Source organism: Peromyscus leucopus, chromosome 22 (genome assembly GCF_004664715.2).
Source record: "Peromyscus leucopus breed LL Stock chromosome 22, UCI_PerLeu_2.1, whole genome shotgun sequence".
NCBI classification, from domain to species: Eukaryota; Metazoa; Chordata; class Mammalia; order Rodentia; family Cricetidae; genus Peromyscus; species Peromyscus leucopus.
The window spans coordinates 21,058,271-21,077,615 of record NC_051081.1 but is presented as its reverse complement, the minus strand read 5'-3'; the positions used below and the strand labels follow the sequence as shown (position 1 = coordinate 21,077,615).

At 40.8% G+C, this 19,345-nt stretch overlaps 1 protein-coding gene across 2 annotated transcripts in view; it reads right to left on the bottom strand.

The window, feature by feature from the left end:
- Thada (THADA armadillo repeat containing) overlaps positions 1-19,345 on the bottom strand; it is a 294,070-nt gene that overhangs the window by 207,859 nt on the left and 66,866 nt on the right. For both annotated transcript variants that reach the window (XM_028892580.2, XM_028892588.2), the window contains exons 23-26: positions 12,726-12,858; positions 9,213-9,326; positions 6,847-6,969; positions 2,174-2,265 (exon numbers count right to left, since the gene is read on the bottom strand). In XM_028892580.2, the coding sequence (XP_028748413.1) occupies positions 2,174-2,265; positions 6,847-6,969; positions 9,213-9,326; positions 12,726-12,858 (462 nt within the window). The remainder of the gene's footprint in view (positions 1-2,173; positions 2,266-6,846; positions 6,970-9,212; positions 9,327-12,725; positions 12,859-19,345) is intronic.

Below are 19,345 nucleotides of genomic sequence, written 5' to 3'. Positions count from 1 at the left end.
AGCAGAAGACTTGCTGCCAAGTTGCATCAGTAAAGGTTTTAGAGAGCAAGTTCAAAGGAGAGCTGAGCCACTTTCCAGTCAAGAGAAAGCAGAAGCCTGTATAAGACAAACCCTCAGATTACCAAAATAAAGGCTCTTACCAAAAGTGGTCATCAATTTAAATAATCCATTTCCAACTTCCTCCATGCACTTTTCAATTGCACTCAAACTCATTCTGAAACCACTCACTTGCCTCTTTCCAGGAACATTGTCATTTCCACCTCTCCCGTTCAAAGAGGGTGAAGGGACAGTGGGTGCTTCCATCAGTATAACTTTGGCAAAAGATGAAAACCATGTGTACCACTCACGACCCTATTCTCCCACCTCTTTCAACCTACATGAAATCACTTTCTCCTGCAGAGTGTAAAACTTATATGTAACATCCAAGAATCACTTCACAACAACTATAAGGAGAATCACTGTACTTATTTTTGCTTTCACAAAGTCTCATATAGCCCAGGCTGGCTCCAAACTACCTAGGTAGCCCAGGGTGACTTTCAACTCTGAAAGCTGCTACACCTATATTCCAAGTACTGGGGTTACCAGGCTTGTACCCTCAGGCTCAGTTCATATCACTGCTAATCATGGTTTAATAAGCAGACTGAATTATGTGAAACCTTAGGACACTTTAGAATTATTACCAAAGTACACAAAACTGAAGAGAAATAGCATCAGTCATTTTATATTACCAAATGGGCAGATTACTTTAAGAAAAGCAAAAATTATAATCATTCTTTCAAACAATTAATGTTTTATTTTAAAACTAAAACTCAGTTTTTAAAACAACATAAAAACTAGAGAGATGGCTCAGCAATTAAAAGCACTTGCAGCTCAATTGTGTGAACCAGAGTTTAGATCCCAGAAATCTTATCAGGTGGCTCACAAACACCTGTAACTCCAGCTGCAATGGATCTGATGTCCTCTCTAGTTTCTGTGGGCACTGCACAGACGGATACATACACTCACATAGATGCACACCAATAAATTAAAAAATAAAATATAGTAGTCTAGTATTTTCATCAAATTCTTGGGAAATTCATACTCACACCTAGTTACTTTCCTTTTAGATATTTGGTGAATTTTACGGGGTGATAAGTAGCTATTTAAATTCAGAACTACCACACTGTTTCACTGCCAGCATAGCATATTTCATGACCCTTTTTTTTGAGACATGTTCACTCTGTAGCCCAGGCTAGCCTCAAACTCATCATATGGTCTCAAATTCAAAATGCTCCTATCTCAGCCACTCTAACACTGGTGTTACAGGGGTGTGCCATAGTGTCTAGAATACTTTTTAATTCCTAAGACTTAGTTCCATCACAGGAAAATATATTCTGTAGGCATTAAGCCTAAAACAAATTTCAAGTATAGCAACCTTTTTAGGTGGGAGGGAAAACTGGGCCTGGATTTACATCTAGCTCCTCCAGAGAAAGACCAACAAAATTAGTTAAGGGAGCAACTGAGCACGCAACAACAGTGACATCTAGTGTTAGCAACTGTATGTAATCCAACTAGACTAGCTTTAAATCCTCGTAAGTGCTGAACAACTCTCTACTTAAGAGCTTCTTTTCTTTAGAAACAGATACAACTTGTATATCACATTGAAATCATCCATAATCAAAATGGTTTCCTAGTTTCAACAAAGATATCTTGTTAAGAGAAAATATGTCATAGTGTAAATTCCAAAAAGCCAACCTGTTTCTTCTAAAGTGACTGAGTCTCTAAGTGCTCCACATACAAAGTACACTAAAACGGGAATCAGGGACACGCACTGATGAGCAGAATACAAAGAGGGTTACATTTCTACCTGCACAGCCCAGACAGCATGCTGGACAGTATTTATACATGTCCAGAAAAGGTAATGGGGGCACCTTAGGAATAGCTGGAGAAGGTAACAAGGAAAGACAAAAATCTTTGCTCGCTGTACTGAGGTCAGTCTGCATTTCTGCCCTTCCCACCCTGCCCTGTTTCTGCTGCTGTCCAGCCCTGCCTACTGAGGAGCTGACCTGCCCAAGGACTCGGGGGCATGGAGGAAGTCACTGTAGTGTCTTTCCAGTTTTAGGTCACCATGAGTCTGTGAGTTCGGCCTCCCTCTAGCCGACAGTGCTGTGAAGGTGAGGCTGGAGTTGCTTACCGGTTTGTTTTGGAAAGTTCATCCTTTCCCCTTTTAACTCCAAAGATTCTCGTGATCAAGGAACTAAAGAGAAGTGTGGATGAATTTCTCACCTAATGTAAAAATAAACATAAAATAAGAGTTAAGAGATAGTCATGGCATGAAACCAACATTAATAATGTATAAACTAGACTTTTAAAACTCATTACCTACGTGGCACGGGAGGGCTAAAGAGAATAAGGTTTGTGTTCATAAAATAAGACAAATGAGAGAAAAAGAAAAACTTTCTGAGCATCCACTCTATGACTTCCTCTGAAACTGAACCAGCTGCACAATTCAACCGTATGCATACAACAGCTTTTTCTAATATTACTAATTGTTTCATCATATATTTGTATGCTTCTAAAAAATGAAGCAGACTTCTTTCCCCACATTCCAATGATGAACATTCTGAGAAACTTGAACTTCTCCTTTTCCCTGTGAAAAATACTTGTGATATTTAACTTTATAGAATCCATGTAATTAAAACAGCCAAGACATCAGTTAACACTCAAGATGCTGTTTATTAATCTTACAACGCCAGTAACCGACTCAAGTAATTTTAGCTATGAAATTATTTTGTGACAACTGATTAATAAAAATGAAGCAAGACACCCAGTCATGGCAGCACAAGCCTGTAATCCCAGCACTTGGGAGAACAAAGCAGGAGAATCATGAGTCGAAAGCCAGTCAGGACTATTCAATGAGACAGTCTCAAAAAGAAAGAAGGAAAAAAAATCAGGCTGGAGACATAGCTCAGCAGTTAAAAGGACTGGCTGTTCTTGCAGAGGACCCATGTTTGGTTTCCAGAACCCATGTGATGGCTTACAACCATACACCTTTCTAGTTTTAGGAAATCCAGTGACCTCTTTTGACCTTCTCAGGAACCAGGCATGCATACGGTGCACTTTCATGCACACAAGCAAAACACTCACATGGGAAAAACAAAACAAATAAATCTTTTTAATAAGGGAAAATTATTATGAATAAACTATAATTATTTCTCCATGATACTAACAGAGCCTATCTTTACTAAACAAAGCCTGTCAAGATACTTCAGAATTATGTAGAAATTGTGACCATCCTAACTTTATCATCCTTCCTTACATACCTGGGACCTATATGGTAGAAGGAAAAAACTGACTCACACAAGTTATCTTGTAACTGACTGTCACACATGACCCATACATTTATACATGCATGCGCACATGAATGTAATAAACTTCCAAAAAGAAAATAACAATGACAGATTTAGAAACCGTTGCAGTAATGGTCACGCACTCGAACACCCAGGAACAGTGACAACAAAGACATCCGTGCACTGTGTCTAGAGCACTCACTATCCAGCTTAGGCTGATGGGTGGCCACGAGGGAATCTAAGGCCACTATTGCCAGATCTTCTGTTTTTTTCAAGAGAAGCCAGAAACCTGATTTTTATGTGAAATCTCACTATTTGGAAATGCTGGCAACAAATTAAAGAAAAGGGAGGAATCACCATGGAAGCCAAATAAAACACAACAGCAGACCACATCTGTCCTATGGCCACCCACCACAACCTCTCCTCTAGAAGCCCAGATCGCCAGTTCATCCACAATACCCTTGAAAATGGACTTTATGGACATATCAGCACCATTCACAGCATAACCCCCCAACTGGACAGAGATCTCCTTATATTCAATCAATAGTCAGCAAATAACGAAGCCCTGTCATGGCCCTGCTGAATGTCTCCAACCAGCAAGCCATCCATCTTGTCTGTCACCGGTACTGTCTCTGCCCCAGGTCAGATCTGGATTATCTCAGGAGTTGTTAATGTCCTTTTTTAAAAAATTCTAATGGGTGGTTTTGATTTGTATATCCCTAATGACAAATGATATTAAACATCTTTCTATGTGTCTACTGGTCATTTTAATATCTTCTTTAGAGAAAGGTATTCAGATTCACTATGTACCTTTTAAATGGGGAGTCATTTTCTTACTGCGTTTTAAATATTCTTTATTTAAAACCCAGGGCCTTACCCATGCATGCTAGGCAAGTGTTCTGCTATTGGTCCATAGCCCTAGCTGCCCTTTTTGTTGCTGTTTTACAAGACAGGTTCTTGCTATGTAGGTCAAGGCGGGCTGGAACTTTGCTATGCTCTTGCCTCGGCTTCTTCAGTACTGGGATTAGAGGTGTGTACCTGCTACAGTTTGATCATCTGAACAGAGTATCAAATAGGGGCCACATCACTCACTTTCCTACTGCTGCCACAAAACCTGACAAGAGGCAATCAAGGAAGGAAGCGCTTGTTCTGGTGCACAGTTGCATCATGGTACGGAAGGCAGGTGGCCGAGGGGAAACTGGTGTTTCACACTGTGTACACAGTCAGGAGGCAGAGCGTGAGTAGGAAGTGGGGCGGGGCAATAACGCTTCAGGACCTGCCCAGTGACCACTTCTTCAAGGGCTCTACCCCTGAGAAGTCTTACAACCTTCCCAAACAGCGTCACTAGCTGCAGACCAAGTGTTCAAACACATGGGCCTATGGGGACACTTCATATTCACAGCACGAAGAGGGTGGAGAGAAGCAGGGGAAAGAAGGTGGTGGATGGCTTAACCAAATCCAAAGATGCATGGAGAACCCTTAGGGAAACCCACTCTTTTCGAAGCTAACTTTTAAAATATAGTAATAACTTTTTAAAGGAATGTGAGTAGTTACCCTGCATGGGAACACAGTGCTTCTTCCAGAATACATGAGTTATTAAGATCTCAGTGCCAGGTATGGGATAGCTTCCTATGTGTTGTTGGTCAGGGAAGTCCCAGAAGCCCCCAAGACAACAAAGGCTAGTGCCATTGTTCTTGGTTGTCCACCAGAACTAGATGGTAGGACTCTATTGCTAAAGATACAACACATCTTGGATAAAGGAATCCACAGACTCTGAAAGATACTAAGTATCTTAAGATACTAAGAATCATTCTGCTTCTAGATCAGTATCACTAGTCACTCTGGAAATGCAACTCAAAACCAGAATGGGAGGGTCTGTAGGTAAGAGCCTCTTGCAGAGGAGCTGGGTTTGGTTCCCATCTTCCAACATGGTTGCTCACAACCATGTTAACTCCACTTCTAGGGGATCCAATGCCCTATTCTGACCTCTGCAGACATTAGGCATGTTAGGTGGGACACATAAATATGTGAAGGCAAACACTAATACATATAAAAAATAATAAACAAGTCTGAAGGTTTTTTTCAAAAACCAGACTAGAATCCTATTTCACACTTACTAGGATGAGCTCTCATTAAATAAAAGGAAAATAATAACTGTTGGTGATGATGTAGGGAGACTGGAGCTCATGTGCACGGCTGACGTGAATGTAAAGGACTCTGCCACTGTAAGAAACAGGTTCCTCAAATGTGAAGCAGAATTACTATGTGAAGACAGACCAAAACAAATTGAGAGCAGGGATTCAGAGAACTGGTATACAAGTATTTATTGCTGCATCATTCATAATTAAAAACTTGGAAACAATCTTAGAGTCTATCATCTTATCAACAGAATAAGGAAAAATAGTACACTGGTATAGCGGAATACTATTCAACCTTGGAAAGTACTGAAATTCTGATCCATGCTACAACATCCCTGAAACACACCAAATGCAAAGGGACGTATATTTTATGGTTCTACTCTTTGATGTGTTAGGCCAGACAAATCCACGGAGAGCAAAGCACAGCGGCAGGCACAAGGGCTGAAAGAAGGAAGCTGAGGAGTCAGTGAACTGGCGAAGACCCTTCTGTTGGTGAATGTTCAGAAATATGCAATAGTGATAACACCACATGCCACTGTGTTGTATACACTTCAAAATGGCTCAAGTGGTAAATTAAAAAGAATAATAATGGACCATTTAAAGAGAAGAAGTAACAAGCTCATATATGGTGTTGTCATATATAACAACCTGTATATAGTGGAGAGTAACTACATACAGCAAAGGAAAATGTAAAGCGGTACAGCCCAAAGACTGAGATAAATAGAAGCATACTATTAACAAGTCTTACACTTTATACAGCATAAGATACACAAATACCAAAGCAACCACAAAATAAAATCGTTACTAATGATAAATCAACAAAGGAGATAAAATGGAACCTGCAGTGGTTGAATAAAATGGCCCCATAGGACATAGGGAGTGGCACTATTAGATGTGGTCTTGTTGGAATAGGTGCAGCCTTGTTTGAGGAAGTAGGTCACTGTGGGGTCAGGCTTTGAGGTTTCATATGTTCAAGCTATGCTCAGTGTGGCTCATTGTGTCATTCTGCTGCCTGTGGATGAAGATGTAGAACTCTCAGCTCCTTCTCCAGCACCACGTCTGCCTGTGTGCCACCATGCTTCCTACCATGATAACAATGGACTAAACTTCTGACACTGTAAGCCAGCCCAAATTAAATGTTTTCCTTTATAGTAGTTGCTGTGGCCATAGTCTCTCTTCACAGCAACAGAAACCTTAGCTAACACAGAACCATAAAATAAAGGAACAAAATGTAGTCTGATCAAAAAACTTATCCCCTGAAGAAATTAGTTGATAAAATGCAGCATATATATTTTGTCATCAGGGAAAGGTCAGCTTATCAAAAACCTATTATTCAAAACATAATTAACTCAATGGGCACAAATGGCAAGAACACTCACTGCCCAGACAGGTGATGTGAAGCCCAGAATCGCAGCCTTAGCTCCATCAGCAACAAAAGGAATAATGTTTTCTCCCAGACGTGTATCTCTGAACAGGGCTCTGAGGATATTTAAAGCATGAACCTAGAATGAAAAGTTCAAAATCAGTGGTGAATTTAAAACTATGGCAATTCTAAATCTGTAGCCAGTTCAAATGATATAGTACATTTAAGAGAATACACTTGTAAACTGAAAACCTAGTAAAGAGTTTATCAAATGGAGTAATACAATTAAAAAAGCTTCATCCACTGAACACATGTAGATTCTGTCCCTAATAAATAGGAACAGCGGGTTCTTTCCAAAGATAGATGGAACATTTATTTCATTTTTAAAAATGACCCCAAACCTACCCACAAACAGAATCCCAATAAGTATCAACTATTGCTATTTTGTAGATTGTGCTCTGATTGCAGTGGAATTGGGTAGAAACATCATTTTACTGCTTTTAAAACAAATACATTTTGAAACACTAGTCAAGGGGCTGGTGAGATGGCTCAGAGGTTTAAGAGCACCGGCTGTTCTTGAGGACCACCCAGGTTCTGTGCCCACAAGGTGGCCCACAACCATAGGTAACTTCAGTTCCGCAGGATCTGACAGCCTGTTCTGACCTCCCTAGGAACCAAGTACATACATTGTACACACACACACATGCAGTCAAAACATGCATACACATCATGTAATAATTATTAAAATTTTAAGTAATGATCAAATTTTTTTAATATTTATAGTTGAATATTACCCAGGCTTCTGGACATTGACATTGACACTGTAATTGGAAGTGTACTTTAACTGACTCTTAAGAAAAGAAAGCCGGGCAGTGGTGGTGCACACCTTTAATCCCAGCACTGGGGAGCCAGAGGCAGGCGGATCTCTGTGAGGCCAAAAAAAACAAACAAAAACCTTTAAATGCACATCTTCAATGACCTTAATAAAGGTAAAAAATACTTTAGTAAAAAATACTAAAACAAACACATGTTAGGTGTCCATTTAACCTGTTAGAAAAAGAATACTCAAAACAAAAATAAAATAAAGTTGTTTTAAACAGCAAAAATACAACTAAGATCATCATCACCTTTGTGGTGATGGAAACCAGTCCCAAGTCTTGCACACACTAGTAGAGAGCTGAGTCACAGACCTACATCCCAAGAATAAAATCTGACTTTTAAAATCACATTTTTCAAAACCCTAACAAGGCAGAAAGAAAGAAGTCACAAATAAGCAATATTATTATTATTATTATTATTTTTTTTTTTATTTATTTACTTTTTTTAGAGACAGGGTTTCTCTGTGTAGCTTTGCGCCTTTCCTGGAACTCATTGTGTAGACCAGGCTGGCCTCGAACTCACAGAGATCCACCTGCCTCTGCCTCCCGAGTGCTGGGATCAAAGGCGTGCGCCACCATCACCCGGCATGCAATGTTTTTGATGCCAAAGAACCTCATTATTTGTCAAAATTCCTGACAACTCAGGCCTTTTTCAAAGTGGCCACCTAAAAAAATATAAGTAGTTATAGTTCTCACATTTCAATGAAAAATGTCTTGATATGGTCTTTTTTGAAAAATGATTAATAACATGTTAGTTACTTTCCCCAAAGAATTCTCTCCCAGCAACTGGCCACTATGTGTATGTTAACAAGCAGCATACTTTCTCCCAGCTGGGCCATATTATGGCCCATGGCACCTGATACCACTTATGACTTAAAACCAAGTAAACCTACTTTTCTTTTCTATAGATTTTAGGTCTGTTCCCTAACTGAGCATGGGCTTCCACAGTAACATCTTACTAAGAAGTATTTAGCAGGGAAATCTAGAAGACAAGGCGCACATATTACTTACTACCTAGTAGTAGAATACAGCTATGAGGAGTGTTTGACCCAACTGCATATACACAGTGACTATAAAAAATTAAAACACTGCTTAAAATTTAAATATAAACATACTAAAAATAAAACATCACATTTTAAAGAGAGATCAAACTGCTCGGCTACAAAATGTACATCAACTCAAGAAGCACACATGAAATTCGTGTGACCACATACTCATTTTCCAACTTTTCGACGCAATAGTAACAGTATAAAATATCTTATCAACTGAATGTGTTCAACAGAGTTTAAAAATCGTTCACTTTCATCAATACCTATCAACCAAACCAAGTTTATTTTGTGGAGAGGAAAGACCAGAAAAGCAAAACTAATAGCAAACCTCCTAAGCACTTCACATCCCTCTCTTCAGGAGCTCTGTCTTCAGCAGCCCCTTTTGAAAACTAGACCCCAGCAGTGTGTGGCTGGCTGCTCTGCCCTCCAGCACATGAGTGCACTGTCACCCTTACCTGGGGGACTGCGCCCTTTGAGGTATCTGTAGACAAAGCCAAAGAGATCAGCTCTCTCATTGTTCTTTTCAACAAGTCCAATCTGCCCTTCTTTGGTTCAGATGCCAACAGTGCCTGTGGGGGTAAAATACCAAAATCAATGGGCTTTGGTTTTGCATACACCTATTTGTCGGTTGGAATTAATCCCCAAATTGAAAATACCTTCTATAAAAACAAGACTACAAGGGTAAGTTAATTAAACCAGGCTGCTTGAACCAGGTAGCTTAACTTCTCTTCCTTGTTCATGTATAAAATTAGGCTAAGATGAAATCATGTCAACTCCACAGACTCTTCTGTTTGCTTATTGAGTATATACTTATAAGCGGTTAATGAATAAATGACTTGGATAGGCCACCTTGTAAGGATCAAATCAGATAAAACAGCAGATACAATAAACAAGGCACTTCCAGAAAAAATTGATCAAACAAGAAAATTTTCCTTATTTAAACAGTTACAAAAACATTCTGGATTAGATTTCTTCTAAAGGTTTTCAGGCCCTCTAGATATTGATCAACAATTTCATTCTTCACAGAAGAGTCTCCTGAAAGTCTAATTGTACCACAGTGTTTGAAACTCCATAGGACAACAAGAAGCATTACAAACTCCAAAGGGATCTTGCACTTGGATTTCAAAGGAGCCACTTATTTACTTTGTAACTAGCATCCAATAAACAAAATAATGGGCTATCAGCCCATTTAAGGCAATATAATAAAAAGAAATGAAGTACTGATATATGTGTGTGTATATGTGTGTGCGTGTGTGTTTGTGTGTGTGATAACATGAATGACTCCTGAAAATGTACTGCTAAGTCAAAAAAGCCAGACACAAAAGACTGAATATCGTATGCTTCCATTTACATGAACTGTTCAGCACACGCAAATCCACAGACAGAAAGATTAGTGATTGCCAAGGACTGAGAGCAGCAGAGGTGGGTGGAATGGGAGTAAGGGCTAATGCGTGAGGGATAGGAGATATTCTAAAATTAGATTGTCGAATGGTTATCGAGCTCTGAGACTATACTGAAAATCACTGTATTGTACACATTAAATGCATAAACTGTTGCCACAAGTGAATTTTATCTCCACAAAGTTGTCAAAGAAAAACCACTTCACCTACATTCTTGAACTCTTGTCCTCCACATCTACATCTTGTAAAATGTAGCTTCTGGCTCCCTAGAGCCAAAGTTTGCAACTAGTCTGCATCTTCTATCCATGACAAGCGATGCAGTAGGAATATAGAAGACAAACATATAAACAGACTTAAAATAATTCATCCCAATCTATCTCTGCTCGGAGAACATGCTCTATGGCTATTTTAGAAGGGTCTGTTTATACAAAGGGTAACTGCATACACTAAAACAGTGGTTTTTCATCACAGCTGCCTTTAAACTGCAGCTGTCAGCAGAACAAAGAGTATTACTGCATGGTACATCATCCTAAGAAAAACAGGACCCTCTTGGAGCAGAATTTTCTGATAATTAAAACTTTATTACACTAACATAAATAAGAACGCTACACTCAATTACTGAGAGGTGTTCTTCCCAGAAACATGACTCAACTCACCTTGCCTCAAAGAACTGGGCAAAGGATTGCAACGTTGCCTGTTAAGTCTGGGCTTAGGAAAAGGACTTGGTGGTCACTCTATAACTATGACCACTTGGTAGCACAAGGTGACTATCCCAGCACATAACACAAGCACTGGGCAGGATCCTCAATTACCTGACATTTGTCCTCTGAAAAGAAGGTCACATAACCACAACAGGTCAGAAGGAACCGCAAGTCAGAAACTAAATCAATCACACTTAGCTAGACAGGAGGTATAGGCGGGACTTCTGGACAAAGAGAGCTCTGGGAAGAAGAAAGGTGGAGTCCCCAGCCAGACGCAGAGGAAGCAGGACATGCAGGAGGAGCAGTAAAAGCCGCGAGCCACGTGACAGCACGTAGATCAATAGAAATGGGTTAGTTTAAGTTCTAGGAGCTAGTTACAAATAAGCCTAAGCTAAGGCCGAGCTTTCATAATTAATAAGGAGTCTCCATGTTTTTAGTTGGGAGCAGGTAGGACAGGGAAAGACTCATTACAGAAAAGTGGCTGGGATCACATGAGAAAGCTTACTTCTCAGGGCTGCCCAGTGATCTCAGTCAATCACTTCTGCAACTGGTGCCCCATGGGCCTCAAAAAGTCATGAAGAGACCAGGAATAAGAGAAGAAACTAAGGGCTGGAGAGATGGCTCAGCAGTTAAGAGCACTGGTTGCTCTTCTGGAGGACCCAGGTTCAATTCCCAGCACCCATATGGCAGCTCCCAACTGCCTGTAAGTAATTCCAAGATCTGACACTCTCACACAGACATACATGCAGTCAAAACACCAATGCACATAAAATAAGAATAAACAAATTACTTGAGAGAGAGAGAGAGAGAGAGAGAGAGAGAGAGAGAGAGAGAGAGAGAACTGTAGGGCTGCTTTATTTTCTTCCACTGTGCTTATTACACTACCCAATTCGTGGGTTTTGTCTTACTATAAACAAGGATGGAATCTGATTTAGTACTGCGAGGGTATTGGTGTTTACTCTTTGAGATAATGAAGCGACAGTCTCTTATTCTCTATTCCGTCAGCAGCACTAACAGCATATGGGGATATGAGCAGGTTGTAAGGTACAATTGTTTTAAAAAGCAAGTGTCCAGCATGTTCCCATCTGTGTTCAGGAACTGTACTCACACATAGTCTCTCACGAAAAACGTGGTCAACAGTCAGATGGACTGAGCTTAAGCTGTGGGAAGTTTTATATCCCCATGGTCTTTGGCAGGTCACTTCCTCAGTCCCCAGTCTCTTCACTTAGGACATATTCATATGATAACCGTACCTATCTCATAGGGTTTAGGCAGGGTTCAAATGAAGTAACAGATGTGATATAATCACCACTAACTGTGAACTATTAAGATTATGATTTTTATGATGGATATGTTATAGAAGGACTCAATATGGGTACTTCCTAGAAGTAAGCAATCCTTGTGCCAGTGATTTCTGACTACTGAATACCCAGATGGAAATCTATACCGCCCTCTGTTTATATTACAGGACTGACCTGATCCAAGAACAGATCTGACACAGAACATACTGTCCACACATTAAAACAAAGTCACACAGGAGACAGAGAGATGGCAGGCAGAGTCAGGAAAGGTGCTTGCCACCAAATGTTCACATCCTAAATCCAATCCCTGGGGTCCACATGATGGAAAGAGAGACCAACTCCAGCAAGTTGTCTTCTGATCTCCACATGTGAGCCACAGCATGTGCATGCCTGTGTACATATGCACACATAAATAAATGTAGTAAAAATTAAAAATAACCAAGTTGCAAATGCCGTGGTAGGGAGAAGACAGAAACATCCTAACGCAGTTTGTTTACTCACATACTAAGGAGGTGAAAAGGCAGTTTCAAAGCACAGAGAGAAGGGTGGTGGTCTCAGGTGGGTACCTGGATGTAGAAAGGGATTCCGGCACTGCGCCTTGTGGCGCAGAGTTTGGAGGAGGGACCGCTGCTTTTAATCTCGTCCAGCACACAGCACAACCACCACTCCGGCAGCTTCTGCAGACCCACATTAGAGCACCTAAAGGACGAAGGAGCAAATGTTTGCAAGGATTAGGTTCTAAGAGGTCAAAGTGCAAACTAATGATGTCCATTAACACCGTCACGAATAATCAGCATTGTATGTTGAGAAGGCAAACCTAAAAGTGTCTTACTTGTACTTTTTAACCTACTATTATATGTTACTCTCAACATCAGCCTGGTGAGATCTAGAGTCTCCCGAGAGACAGGCTTCGGGGCGTGCCTGTGGGGGATGATCTTTAGCTGAGGTAAGAGGTGCCATCAACTGTGGGTGGACTTTCTAAGGAGAGGATGAGCTGAGCAGAGGCATTCACCTCTTCTTTCTGGCTATGGGTCCAGCGACTTCCAGCTCCCAATGCCTGGACTTCTCTGTCATGATGACTGCACCATGAACCAGAATAAACCCTCTCCCTCAGGCTGCTTTCTTCAGGAAGTTTCATCACAGCAACAAGAAAGTAGCTAAGACCCCTCTTTACTATGTGCCCTGGGCCTTGAAGCCATTAAAGGTTCTACTTACTACAAGTAGTGTATGTAAAGCCCGATCTTATCTACAAGTCAGCTTGATCACATACAGGCTTGCCTCCATACCCCAATGGTCTCAAGAAGGCTCACAGAGGTCGAACAGATATCCATACTGGGAAACTCGAAGTTTCCAACAAAAACATCATACATAGTATAGTTTTCTGTAGTTGACTTTTATTTATAGATTACACACAAAGTAAATGAATGAATTTAAACTTACATCTTAATAATTACTTTCATTTTACTTAAAATGTGGCTTCTTACAAATAATATTGTTTTCTAATCTGTAGAGTATTAAGAATGAAATTTATCTGGGAAGAGGCAAAACATGTTAAAAGTTTATTTGAACACTATATCAGAGGATGTTCTTAAAATTGTATGTGTGTATGCGTATATGCACGTGTGTATAAGTGTGTATATGTATGATTGCATGTGTGTGTAAGCGTGTGTATATACATGTGTATACGTGTGTGCATGTGTATGTGCACACACAAACAGGCAGGAACGCCATGGCATGGGGTCAGAGGACATCTCTCCGGAGCCCCTTCTCTCTGCTCCCTTGTGGGATCTGAGGACAGGCTGTCAGGTCAGTGTTTAGGAGACCTGCGGACCGTCACACTCTGGCTCTCCTGTACCACCGGCATTAGCTGAAGCAGTGGCATGCTCAAGGGCAGGGAGACAGCCACCTTGAAAAGGGGCAGCTCGACCAAAGGGAAGTGCTGTGCCCGTCAGGCAAAGGTTCTACTGCTAAGATAGATCCCCAGCCCTGTCTGGTTTTTATTTTGAGAAAAAAGTCTCCATAAGATGCCCACGAAGGCCTAGAATTGGGCAATCCCCTGACTCAGCCTTCCCAAGTAGGAATTAAAGACCAGGATCTGCTTAACTGAAATTAACTCATTAAAATAAACAGATATCAAGTTGGAAAAATGCTTCTATTGTAAGTAGAAGAAACCAATCACCAGAAAGATAAGTGGCTGTAATCTGGGGCAGGAGTTGTACCTTAGACACACTTTTGGGATTTGCCTTTTTTCTTTATCCTGTTGCAAAACAGGGAACTTCCATTTCTGACGAAACATTCCAGACAGCAACTGAAGTTTAGGTAAATGTTCCACAATGACTTAAATACGGAACTAACACCACTTAAACTGTGCCACGGTAAGCCTTGACATGAACCGAAGCACATCGTTCCTAAACATTAGACTCAAATCCCATATACTCAGCAGGCTGAGATTTTAAGGATTTCCTCATAGAATGGATTAAAATCCATCCGCCCACCCTTGCTTCTTCCCACCTGTGTCCCTCAGCCACCAAAACTCTCAGAAGTTTAAACCACTGGCTGGGGATGTAGTTCAGTTGACACAGAGTTTGCTTGGCATGTTCAAGGCCCTAGGTTCAATCCCCAGTAGTTAGGTGTTAAAAAAAAATTCCAAATCAAGAGACTAAGAACCAAAGGCTTAGCAACAAACTCTAGTGTGACAACCTGGTTTACACCTCCATTAGGCCGGGCGGTGGTGGCGCACACCTTTAATCCCAGCACTCGGGAGGCAGAGCCAGGCAGAGCTCTATGAGTTCAAGGCCAACCTGGTCTACAGAGCGAGATCCAGGACAGGCTCCAAAACTACATGGAAAAAACTACTGTGTCAAAAAACAAAAACAAAAACAAGTACACCCTGATTGGAACAAATAAAATGTAAGAACTATACTACCAAGTGATATAAAAATCTATGCATGGTCTAGATATAGCCAACATCAAGGATGTAACCATGGCGTTGAGACACGAGGAAAAGTGTCCACACATTTTTAGAGATACATACAGAAAGCCCTGGGAGTAAAATTCACAAACCAAGATTAATATTTTAATACTTCAACAACTACCATGCAGAGGCACAAAGCATCTGTGGCAAATTCTGATAACTGTTGAATCTGAGCAATGAATAAAGGCAACCTGACCTTTTATTCTCCACTTTTAAACATGTTTGTATGCATGCATATACATACCCATATTTATATTTTAAGGACCAAAGTTGCTTCCTAGCCTATCATTTTAAAGATAAAGTCCCCCGCTGGCTGCACTGGGGAAAGACCCAGGGCCTTGCACGTACCAGGTAAATACTTCTCCGGTAAGCGACACTCACAGCCACAGGTAGCAGTTTCTTAGCTTATATTATCATTGCCAACTTGGCGGCTTGAGAGATGGCTCAACAGTCAAGAACAGGTACTGCTCTTGTAAGAGGACCCGAGTTCAGTTCCCAGCACCCATGTTGGGTGGCCCTAAATCCTTCAGCTCCAGAGGACTCAACACCTTCTTCTGACCTCCAAAAGCATCTACACTCACATGTACATGCTGACACACAGGCACAGAAATAAACATTAAAAAAAAAACAAAAAACCCTAACTTGGCATAATCTTTCATTTCCCAATCAAAAACTGAACTCCAGATTGCTCAAAGCAAAAGCAATTATTTAAGTGCTAATGATAGAGTTATAGATTGGACTGCTACACTCTTTGAGTACTCTTTCACTGAAAAACAGGAAGAGTATATAAGGGCTAATTTAGCTCACAATAAGTAGACAAGAAAATTAAAAAACTAAAGCAAAAGACATTGTGTGTGTATGTGTGTGTGTGTGTGTGTGTGTGTGTGTGTGTGTATGTATGTATGTGATTCAAGAATATGTTGGAGTTACACACAGAAGCTGGGAAAGTCACTTAGGGTGAATTTCAGTTCCTTGCATTTTCTGCTCTGCTGCAGGAAAAGGCTGCAGTCTAAGGCAGGTCAAGTCTCCAGTAAGAATTCAGTAGGCAGGAGAGATAGGGAGAAATGAAATGCAGATCAAGACAGGAATGTGTGTTCTCTCAAGTGCACTGAAATACTAGTACACTAGACACTAGCTCAACAAGGCTTCTTCCTGGGCTAGCGAATGAAGGCCACAGAAGGCAGGCAAGTCTGGGTCAGTGGCTACCTCACCAAGAGTCAGCCTTCCATGTATGAACTGACAACTGCTCTAGTCTGAAAGGTCATATACGACCTGGACCTAACCTTCCTACTTTAACTTCACCAACTTCTACACAGATACTGTTTTAATAAGGTTCCTCTCTTTGCTGGCTTCTACACTAGTGTACAACACACATACCAAATATGCACAACCCATACTTCCAACTAAGCATCTTTCAATAGTCTCCACACATACTCCTGCATCAAAATTGATAAGCTTTCTAAGTTATATGGAGCAATTACTAGACACAGGACACAGAGGGCTGGTGGTGTCATGGCAGGAACGGGATGTAAGCTAGACATTGAAGGGTGTTCAGAAGAATGGTGGACAGTCTACAGAGCAGGGTCCAGAAAGTAGGACACTCCAGGGAACAAGCTTTAACCAAGGTCCCAAAGACAATTCCCTCATTTGGACTCTTGGCTATCTGAAATGTAAACACTTAGCCAGACCCATTTATTCCCTTGGGTATTGCATACTAAGGACCAAATGTTCCTTATTAATTTGGGGATTTCCAAAACAGGGCCAGAAGAATGTTCTACAAGATTACAGCTGGCAAAGTATCCTCAAAAGAGCCCTCTGTGCCCACTGAAGACCCAGCAACTTCAGGACGAGCTCCGAGAAATGCTTGGGGCATTCATTCCTGCCATCCAGTCCAGACCTTGTTCTGCTCTGGAATTCCCCAGCACCAAACCAGCTTTTCTGAAGAATTCTTTAATTGGCTGGTTTCCAGTCTGGGCTTTGCTGTTGAATTCCATTTCTTTGATTCCCTGGCTTCCTAGTTCTGCTCCTCTCTCTTGGACTAGACCTCTCACTCCAAAGTGACATACAAAAATTTGCTCCAACAATATAACTCTCACTCTCTATATTCATATGAAACACACTATATTCCGAACAAAATTTTACAGGTTTTATTTAAATTACCATACTGGCAATATATTTGCCTGCTGCATGGAAAGAAAACATTTATTTCATGTCTGTTATGCATCTAGTCAACACCACCCTCTACACATCTAGTCAATATAACCCTCTACACATCTGGTCAACACCACCCTCTACACATCTAGTCAATATAACCCTCTATACATCTAGTCAACACCACCCTCTATACATCTAGTCAACACCACCCTCTACACATCTAGTCAATATAACCCTCTACACATCTAGTCAACACCACCCTCTACACATCTAGTCAACACCACCCTCTACACATCTGGTCAATACCACCCTCTACACATCTGGTCAATACCACCCTCTACACATCTGGTCTTGCATCATCCCTGTAAAAACAAATGCCAGAGAAAATATCATTTCCTCAGACAGATGGAGGCGTAAACACAGTGGTTAAGGACAACAACAAGGAAGTCAGGGTGGACAAGCATCTAAGTTGGTGTTTAGGAACACTAACTATGGAGCCAAGTTACTGGGTTAACTCCCTTCTGTGCATGTAAAAGCTATGTGACCTAGGACAAGTCACAGATGTTCTACTTCCCATTTTTCTCTTCTATAACATGAGCACTGTTACACATGAGTTTACTATTGGACCATGTGTAGTAAGTTCCCCAGAGGCATTTGATAAAATATTATCTGACTATGAGAAATGTAAGTCTGAAAGCATTTCACTGAAGTCTCTGATAGATACACTAGTTGGCTTACACTTTAAAAAGGCACTCTCCCACACTCACCCCACCCATGCATAACACCCAACACACACACACACACACACACACACACACACACACACACACACTCACACACACACACATGCCCGAAAAACAGCTAGTGCAGAACGAGATAACCACAGGGAACGACAAGAAGTAGAAACGCTGACACAGGAAAGGCTTACAGCATGGCAGATTTAGAACTAGCAGCGGGGCGGGCCACCAAGTCAGCTCTGGGGGGTAACCAGTTTTTCTTCCAGAAGGGAACTTCAGTGGCTTCTTCGCTCATGAGAGGAGACTGCATAGGGGTGACTGCCGGAGCTGGGGCTACAACCAAAAGCCATAATCCAGGAAGACTCTGAGCCAGGCTGTCTACAGACTTGGTAGTTAAATCTGTGATATCCCAGGGGGACTAGGAAGAGATGGACCAAAATGACACCATCTGATCTACCTCCTCAGAGGAACAAATCCAAATAAGCACACAAATTAATCAAAAGGCTCCTAATTATAGCCAGCAAACCAAATCTTACAACACAAAGAATTTTCTATTAAGGACAGCTAAAAATAATTAGAACATGAATTGACTATAATGAAACTAATTGTATAGGGCAGACTGACAAAGACTTAAAATAACTTGGCTTTAGTATGTTAAAGAAACAATGAAGGAATAAGAAGTCTAGGAGAACTGAGATGTAGCTCAGTGGTGCTCATCTAGCATATGCCAGACCTGGGTTCAACACAGGAGGAAACACAAAAGGAACATTTACCTGCCAGGTATGGAATGTACCTGTAGTCCCAGCACTTGGGAGGTAAAGACAGGAAGATCATGAATTCAAGCTCAGCTTTGGCTACAGAGTAAGTTGGAAACTACCCTTGGCTACACGAAACTCTGTCAAATTTTTTCAAATGCAAACAGGCATAAATAAAAATATTAGAAACATTCTGTATCAAAATATAATTTTGAAAAAGATTATATCAATGCTAAAGAATTAGACTTGAAATTTTAAAACATCGATTATATCAAAAATAAGTTTCTCAGGCAGGCAGTGGAGGCACATGCCTTTAATCCTAGCACTCAGGAGGCAGAAGCAGACAGATCTCTAAGTTCAAATCCAGCCTGATCTACAGAGTGAGTTCCAGGACAGACAGGGCTATAAAGAGAAACTGTCTCAAAAAACAAACAAACAAACTTCTCATTATCAATAACAAGAGACATAGTAGTATATTGAAAATGCTGAAGGAGAGTTAACTGTTGTTGGAAGTCTACACCTCATTCAACTATATTCAGAAGGGGAAGCAAAAACTTCCTAGATTG